Raw genomic sequence first — 9,259 nt, 5'->3', positions numbered from 1 at the left:
ACCATTGTGTCCTTGAGTAAGACACTTAACTCCAGGTTGCTCCGGGGGGATTGTCCCTGTAATAAGTGCTCTGTATAATACATTGGTACTCAGAAGGTTGCTGGTTTGATCCCCACAGTCACCACCATTGTGTCCATGAGTAAGGCACTTAACTCCAGGTTGCTCCGGGGGGATTGTCCCTGTAATAAGTGCACTGTAAGTATCTTTGGATAAAAGCGTCTGCCAAATGCATAGATATAAATTTTGAGCGTGGGCACTCCCTGGTTATACGGAAGCTGGCGGTATGGGCATAGCAGCCATTTCAGCCCTCATTATATGAGATATTACACTCGTTCTGCAGCCTTGCCCGGCAGCAACAGTTAGTTGTAACCTTGTAGAAACCTGCTGCCAATTTAAGGCTTGATAATATCTACAGTTTGAACCAGGTACAAGATATTGATTTTAATAACCCATCTGATATAGAGTTTGTGTGTGTGTGTTTCAGGTGGACACAGCTAGTGAAGTCGAGGAACTGGATATTGATGTTTCTCCAGCGCCGTATGTGAATAAAGGAGCCGCTAAACTCCAGGTGTTCATTGCACGTTACAGGTAACCATCACTGAACATTTTCGATTTCTTACCTACAGGCTAACAATGTTTTATAACAAGCTGCGCATTGAATAGCCCCGCCCACAATCACGTGCCCTGCAATTAGGTCTAAAATACTTGGGAGAGAGCTATCCGTTAGCATTTCCATTCATCTCAATGGCAGTCGCTCAACTGCCGCGTGAACCGGCAGAAGTGCACGATTGAAATTCTGCCATTTTTGCTTATGATCACTCGGCTTTCCTCGGCTGATTAGTCCAATTGGTGGACGGGCGTGCCTTGTCCTCTTCGTCACACCCAGATATCCCTCATCTTCCATCTTCTGTCAGTTCTCTCAGCCAGCAGCAGCCATGGAATGGAAAAGAACACTCACACTTATTAAAGTTGAGCTTGTAAATGCGCCGCACATCACCGGAAATACATCAAAATGGTTAAAGATGTCCATGTAGTGCATGTTTACAATTTGAACAATTAAAAATAACGTAGATGGGTGCAATAAAAGACGACCATGATGTGATTACACTCAAAAACTGCATGATGCTGAATGGGGGTCTCCTTTTAAGAGTTATAGCTTGACAGAGTCTTTTTAAATTGGCACGAGATGCATGATAACAGTCGAAGCAGTCCGTCTATTGCACTTTTGCACCTCTATTGACTGTCAAATATTAGGCCCGTCTGTCTTGTTCTGTTCCATCCATCCATCCCTCTTCAACCGCTTATCTGAAGTCGGGTCGCGGGGGCAGCAGCTCCAGCAGGGGGCGCCAAACTTCCCTATCCCGAGCCACATTAACCAGCTCTGACTGGGGGACCCCGAGGCGTTCCCAGGCCAGTGTGGAGATGTAATCTCTCCACCTAATCCTGGGTCTTCCCCGAGGCCTCCTCCCAGCTGGATGTGTCTGAAACACCTCCCTGGGGAGGCGGCCAGGGGGCATCCTTACTAGATGCCCAAACCACCTCAACTGACTCCATTCGACGCAAAGGAGCAGCGGCTCTACTCCGAGCTCCTCACGGATGACTGAGCTCCTCACCCTATCTCTAAGGGAGAAGCCCGCCACCCTTCTGAGGAAGCCCATTTCGGCCGCTTGTACTCGTGACCTAGTTCTTTCGGTCATGACCCAGCCTTCATGACCATATGTGAGGGTAGGAACGAAAATTGACTGGTAGATCGAGAGCTTTGCCTTCCGGCTCTCTTTTCGTGACAACGGTGCGATAGAGCGAGTGCAATACCGCCCCCGCTGCCCCGATTCTCCGGCCAACCTCCCGCTCCATTGTCCCCTCACTCGTGAACAAGACCCCGAGGTACTTGAACTCCTTCACTTGGGGCAATACCTCCTTCTGTACTCGGAGAACAGACTCCATTGGTTTCCTGTTTTGTCTTGATTAAATAAGTGCTTTTATTTTTGAGGAGGAAGTTTTGAGTTCTGAAACTTACAGGATGTTTTTTATAGTACAATAAACTCTTACATGTCAAAAGATCAAGGAACATTTTATTTCTTTTGACATGAACACTTTGTTTTGTTCTGAATGCAGCTACAACCCTTTTGATGGCCCTAATGATAACCCTGAAGTGGAGTTACCGCTCACAGCAGGAGAGTATATTTACGTCAATGGAGACATGGACGATGACGGCTTCTTTGAGGGTGGGTTTATTATTTTCAATTCTGATAAGGAAAGAACCAGACCAGTCAAAAGTTTGTACTCACCTCCTCAATTTTGATTCTGACTATTTGCCACATATTAGAAAAATATTCATCAAAAGTATGAGATAATAGAAATAGAAGTGTGGGAATTATGAAGTGACCAAAGAAATGAACGCTCTCTTGTATTTGAGGTTTGTGTTAACATATTTTTATTAACTGGCATTAACTTTTTGTGGATTAGAGGGTAGAGTCACATGGGGTAACCAAATTGGCCTGGTTGCTAGGGAGGGTAGAGTCACATGGGGTAACCAAATTGGCCTGGTTGCTAGGGAGGGTAGAGTCACATGGGGTAACCAAATTGGCCTGGTTGCTAGGGAGGCTAGAGTCACATGGGGTAACCAAATTGGCTTGGTTGCTAGGGAGGCTAGAGTCACATGGGGTAACCAAATTGGCCTGGTTGCTAGGGAGGCTAGAGTCACAGGGGGTAACCAAATTGGCCTGGTTGCTTGGGAGGGTAGAGTCACATGGGGTAACCAAATTGGCCTGGTTGCTAGGGAGGGTAGAGTCACATGGGGTAACCAAATTGGCCTGGTTGCTAGGGAGGGTAGAGTCACATGGGGTAACCAAATTGGCCTGGTTGCTAGGGAGGGTAGAGTCACATGGGGTAACCAAATTGGCCCGGGAGGGTAGGTAGGGTAGAGTCACATGGGGTAACCAAATTGGCCCGGGAGGGTAGAGTCACATGGGGTAACCAAATTGGCCTGGTTGCTAGGGAGGGTAGAGTCACATGGGGTAACCTCCTCATGGTCGCTATAATGTGGTTCGCTCTCGGTGGGGCGTGTGGTGAGTTGTGCATGGATGCCGCAGAGAATAGCGTGAAGCCTCCGCACAGGCTACGTTTCCGTTGCAACGCGCTCAACAAGCCACATGATAAGATGCGCGGATTGACGGTCTCAGACGCGGAGTCAACTGAGATTCGTCCTCTGACTCCCGGATTAAGTCAAATCACTACACCACCATGAGGACTTAGAGTGCATTGGGAATTGGGCGTTACAAATTGGGAGAAAAAGGAAAAAAAAATAGAAAAATTATTGAACGTTTACGACTGCAGTGTGTTTAATAGTAGCTATGTTAGTATAATACAACTACATGCAGGGATCAGCAAAGAGTATATAGGTTTAAAGTAGACCAATTTTGCAATGATGAATAAGTTGCTGCACTGCGTTGTCATGGTAACATTCCGGTGTGTTCCAAACAGCCATATAATGAGACACGAGTGCCCTGCTCCCTCCAGAGTTCGCACTTCAAGGGCTCTGCACTTCGGAGTGTGTAGGGCATAGGGGTGCTCACTTACGAGAAATCAGCCAACATATTTCATCATCCATTTATTTATTTATTCCCCTTTTTCCCCCCAATTTGTAACGCCCAATTCCCAATGTGCTCCAAGTCCTCATGGTGGCGTAGTGACTCAATCCGTTGGTGTAGGGTGAATCTCAGTTGCCTCCGCGTCTGAGACCGTCAATCTGCGCATCTTATCACATGGCACGTCAAGCGGTTAACCAAATGTCAACTATTCGTGCACATTTCTACTTTCTACCACACTATTGTGTTAAATCATCGAGCTCTCACTCTCCGTAGGTGAACTTATGGACGGACGGAGAGGCCTTGTACCCTCTAACTTTGTGGAACGCATTTCAGACGATGACTTCATCAGCAGCCAACCTCATCAGACCGGCGAAATATCCCATAATTCCTTCCAGGAGAGCTGTTTTCACAGCGGTAGCGAGCGGTTGCACCATCACCACCACCTGCGCTTTGCCCACAGCGCCTCCGAGAGGACAGAGACCTCCACGACAGCATCAGCTCCCGGTGACATCGCCAAAGCTAATGGCTCCACCCCTTCGCTGAACGCCCCCCTCACTAATGGCTTGGATCTGGATGTAGAAGAAGTGGGGGTGGACACCGTGCCTTACCCCCGCAAGCTAACGCTAATCAAACAGCTCGCCAAGAGTATCATCATCAGCTGGGAGGCGCCGCTCGTACCGGTGGGCTGGGGTTCCGTGTTTAGCTATAATGTCTACGTGGACTTCGAGCTGCGACTCAACGTGCCATTTGGCACTCAAACTAAGGCGGTTTTGGAGAGGCTGGACTTGCCGCAGAAGGCGTATCGGATAGCGGTTCAGAGCTTGACGGAGCACGGGAACTCAGATCAGTTGCGTTGCAGTATGCTTGTTGGGCGAGATGTATGTGTGGCGCCAACACATCTGCACGTTGAACGCATAACGGCTACCTCGGCCAGCCTGACCTGGCTGCCTAGCAACAGTAACTATGTGCACATTGTGTCTTTGAACGACGAGGAGTGCGAGCTGGTAAAGGCGGGATGCTATTCACTGTGCCTCAGTAACCTCACGCCCAACCTGCATTACCGCATTAAAGTGGAGGCCCGGACGCACCGCACAGCCTGGGAACTTCCACCCGAGTCCCGAGAACGCAAAACCGCCGTGACCTCTTTCACAACCCTGACTGCAGGTGAGATGTGTCAATGTGTTGTTTAATTTGACACTGCACATAAATAGTCCATGCTGATCTAGTGCCTGAATGTGTGTTTATGATGTACTGATTCATGATATACGGACCTATGGAGTGAACTGAGTCACAAATGTCTTCTGAAGTCATATGATAACTTTGTGTGAGGAACAGCCCCAAATTTAAGTTATTATGCAGGCAAAATATTTCCATTTCAATTTCTTTAGCTTGAACTTTGACCCTAAACTTTGTCTCTTAGGTCCTCCTGACGCACCTCTGGACGTGCAGTTGGAGCGGGGTCCGTCTCCAGGGATCGCTCAGATTAGCTGGCTTCCTGTTACCATAGATGCTGCCGGGACGTCCAATGGAGTCCGAGTCACTGGCTACACCATCTATGCTGACAAGAAGAAGGTGAATGAATCTGACCAATCTGTTTAACCTTTAAAAATAACAAAAGAAATGTCTTGTGGCATTTGATACATTTTCATTGATGATTCCGTCATTAGAGAGCATCTTAACTGTCATTGGTGTCATGCATATATTATGATTTATGAATATATGTATGCAGTGGGGTCCAAAAATGAATGTAATGTAATGGGTGTAATGAAAAAACATTTGCATGAGCGAATCTTGATGTTTATGGTATCCTGCATGATTTCAGAATATAAGAGCATCTTGTGTGTTTCAATGGAAACAAGGAAATCTGACACATCTGTACATACTTCACATGATCAATGTCACTAATTGTATTATATTTGATTAGTGACCCATAAATAGTGCATAATCTGAAGTATTTTTTCTCCCTTTTAACTTATTATAAAAAAATATAATTTTATTAGGGCTGTCGATTTAACGTATTAATTCAGTGTGATTAATTTGACTAAAAGTAACGCATTATAAAAATGTACGCAATTAATCGCAATGGCCCCGGACCATAATAAGGCCCTCATAATAAATCTCTGATTGACAAATGCACTTGTGTAATGGATTACTGTGAACTGTGTGTCAATGATTGACTTATGATCAATAATATGATGTAATCAATACATTGTATTCTAAAGCCACTTTTATATTGTCTTATTAATGATGAACTCTTCTGCTACAGGAATGTAATGCATTTTAATTATCTGAATGTTTTTTTATTTTATTTATATATATATATATATATATATATAAATAATTAATTAATCGGGACACCATGTAATTAATTTACATAAAAAATGTTAATCGATTGACAGCCCTAAATTTTATATATAATTGTATATATTATACTGTACATTCTAAAATGCATAATAATTCTAATCAATTTTAAATGAAAATATTTAATTTAAATATTGTTCAATAAGGGGTTCCTGTTAGACACTAGAAACACCAGGGTAATGGATTTGATTCCCAGGAATTACACAAACTAATTAAATAAATTATGCCTTGAATGCACTGTAAGTCACTTTGGAGAAAAGCATCTGCCAAAATGCATAAATGTAAATATAATAAAACTATATAAAAACTCTGTAATAATTATTTATACTGTGTAGTATAGTGGTGGAGTATTCAGCAGTGATTGTGTAGTATAGTGATGGAGTATTCAGCAGTGATTGTGTAGTATAGTGGTGCAGTGTTCAGCAGTGATTGTGTAGTATAGTGATGGAGTATTCAGCAGTGATTGTGTAGTATAGTGGTGGAGTATTCAGCAGTGATTGTGCAGTATAGTGGTGGAGTATTCAGCAGTGATTGTGTAGTATAGTGGTGCAGTGTTCAGCAGTGATTGTGTAGTATAGTGATGGAGTATTCAGCAGTGATTGTGCAGTATAGTGGTGGAGTATTCAGCAGTGATTGTGTAGTGTAGTGGTAGAGTATTCAGCAGTGATTGTGTAGTATAGTGGTGGAGTATTCAGCAGTGATTGTGTAGTATAGTGGTGGAGTATTCAGCAGTGATTGTGTAGTATAGTGGTGCAGTATTCAGCAGTAATTGTGTAGTATAGTGGTGGAGTATTCAGCAGTGATTGTGTAGTGTAGTGGTGGAGTATTCAGCAGTGATTGTGTAGTATAGTGGTGGAGTATTCATCAGTGATTGTGTAGTATAGTGGTGCAGTGTTCAGCAGTGATTGTGTAGTATAGTGATGGAGTATTCAGCAGTGATTGTGCAGTATAGTGGTGGAGTATTCAGCAGTGATTGTGTAGTATAGTGGTGGAGTATTCATCAGTGATTGTGCAGTATAGTGGTGGAGTATTCAGCAGTGATTGTGTAGTATAGTGGTGGAGTATTCAGCAGTGATTGTGCAGTATAGTGGTGGAGTATTCAGCAGTGATTGTGTAGTATAGTGGTAGAGTATTCATCAGTGACTGTGTAGTATAGTGGTGGAGTATTCAGCAGTGATTGTGTAGTATAGTGGTGGAGTATTCAGCAGTGATTGTGTAGTATAGTGATGGAGTATTCAGCAGTGATTGTGTAGTATAGTGGTGGAGTATTCAGCAGTGATTGTGTAGAATAGTGGTGGAGTATTCAGCAGTGATTGTGTAGTATAGTGATGGAGTATTCAGCAGTGATTGTGTAGTATAGTGATGGAGTATTCAGCAGTGATTGTGTAGTATAGTGGTGGAGTATTCAGCAGTGATTGTGTAGTGTAGTGGTGGAGTATTCAGCAGTGATTGTGTAGTATAGTGGTGCAGTGTTCAGCAGTAATTGTGTAGTATAGTGATGGAGTATTCAGCAGTGATTGTGTAGTATAGTGGTGGAGTATTCAGCAGTGATTGTGTAGTATAGTGGTGGAGTATTCAGCAGTGATTGTGTAGTATAGTGGTGGAGTATTCAGCAGTGATTGTGTAGTATAGTGGTGGAGTATTCAGCAGTGATTGTGTAGTATAGTGGTGGAGTATTCAGCAGTGATTGTGCAGTATAGTGGTGGAGTATTCAGCAGTGATTGTGTAGTATAGTGATAGAGTATTCAGCAGTGATTGTGTAGTATAGTGATGGAGTATTCAGCAGTGATTGTGTAGTATAGTGGTGGAGTATTCAGCAGTGATTGTGTAGTATAGTGGTGGAGTGTTCAGCAGTGATTGTGTAGTATAGTGGTGCAGTGTTCAGCAGTGATTGTGTAGTATAGTGATGGAGTATTCAGCAGTGATTGTGTAGTATAGTGGTGGAGTATTCAGCAGTGATTGTGTAGTATAGTGGTGGAGTATTCAGCAGTGATTGTGTAGTATAGTGGTGGAGTATTCAGCAGTGATTGTGTAGTATAGTGATGGAGTATTCAGCAGTGATTGTGTAGTATAGTGGTGGAGTATTCAGCAGTGATTGTGTAGTATAGTGGTGGAGTATTCAGCAGTGATTGTGTAGTATAGTGATGGAGTATTCAGCAGTGATTGTGTAGTATAGTGGTGCAGTGTTCAGCAGTGATTGTGTAGTATAGTGGTGGAGTATTCATCAGTGATTGTGTAGTATAGTGGTGCAGTGTTCAGCAGTGATTGTGTAGTATAGTGGTGGAGTATTCAGCAGTGATTGTGTAGTATAGTGATGGAGTATTCAGCAGTGATTGTGTAGTATAGTGGTGGAGTATTGGGCAGTGATTGTGTAATATAGTGGTGGAGTATTGGGCAGTGATGGTGGAGTATTCAGCAGTGATTGTGTAGTATAGTGGTGGAGTATTCAGCAGTGATTGTGTAGTATAGTGGTAGAGTATTCAGCAGTGATTGTGTAGTATAGTGGTGGAGTATTGGGCAGTGATGGTGGAGTATTCAGCAGTGATTGTGTAGTATAGTGGTGGAGTATTCAGCAGTGATTGTGTAGTATAGTGGTGGAGTATTCAGCAGTGATTGTGTAGTATAGTGGTGGAGTATTCAGCAGTGATTGTGTAGTATAGTGGTAGAGTATTCAGCAGTGATTGTGTAGTATAGTGGTGGAGTATTGGCCAGTGATGGTGGAGTATTCAGCAGTGATTGTGTAGTATAGTGGTGGAGTATTGGGCAGTGATTGTGTAATATAGTGGTGGAGTATTCAGCAGCGATTGTGTAGTATAGTGGTGGAGTATTCAGCAGTGATTGTGTAGTATAGTGGTAGAGTATTCAGCAGTGATTGTGTAGTATAGTGGTGGAGTATTCAGCAGTGATTGTGTAGTATAGTGGTGCAGTGTTCAGCAGTAATTGTGTAGTATAATGATGGAGTATTCAGCAGTGATTGTGTAGTATAGTGGTGGAGTATTCAGCAGTGATTGTGTAGTATAGTGGTGGAGTATTCAGCAGTGATTGTGTAGTATAGTGATGGAGTGTTCAGCAGTGATTGTGTAGTATAGTGGTGGAGTATTCAGCAGTGATTGTGTAGTATAGTGGTGGAGTATTCAGCAGTGATTGTGTAGTATAGTGGTGGAGTATTCAGCAGTGATTGTGTAGTATAGTGGTGGAGTATTCAGCAGTGATTGTGCAGTATAGTGGTGGAGTATTGGACAGTGATTGTGCAGTATAGTGGTGGAGTATTGGACAGTGATTGTGCAGTATAGTGGTGGAGTATTCAG

General features: G+C 43.5%; 1 protein-coding gene across 1 annotated transcript in view; it reads left to right on the top strand.

Annotated features, from left to right (window-relative positions):
* Positions 1–9,259, top strand: part of LOC127636920 (peripheral-type benzodiazepine receptor-associated protein 1-like) — a 114,580-nt gene that overhangs the window by 70,670 nt on the left and 34,651 nt on the right. The window contains exons 17-20 of the mRNA XM_052117724.1: positions 485–588; positions 2,116–2,225; positions 3,864–4,754; positions 5,011–5,162. Coding sequence (XP_051973684.1) covers positions 485–588; positions 2,116–2,225; positions 3,864–4,754; positions 5,011–5,162 — 1,257 coding nt within the window. The remainder of the gene's footprint in view (positions 1–484; positions 589–2,115; positions 2,226–3,863; positions 4,755–5,010; positions 5,163–9,259) is intronic.

The sequence above is a fragment of the Xyrauchen texanus genome, chromosome 4 (genome assembly GCF_025860055.1).
Source record: "Xyrauchen texanus isolate HMW12.3.18 chromosome 4, RBS_HiC_50CHRs, whole genome shotgun sequence".
NCBI lineage: Eukaryota > Metazoa > Chordata > Actinopteri > Cypriniformes > Catostomidae > Xyrauchen > Xyrauchen texanus.
The sequence above is the reverse complement of the archived record's forward strand: the minus strand, read 5'-3'. Positions and strand labels throughout refer to the sequence as shown.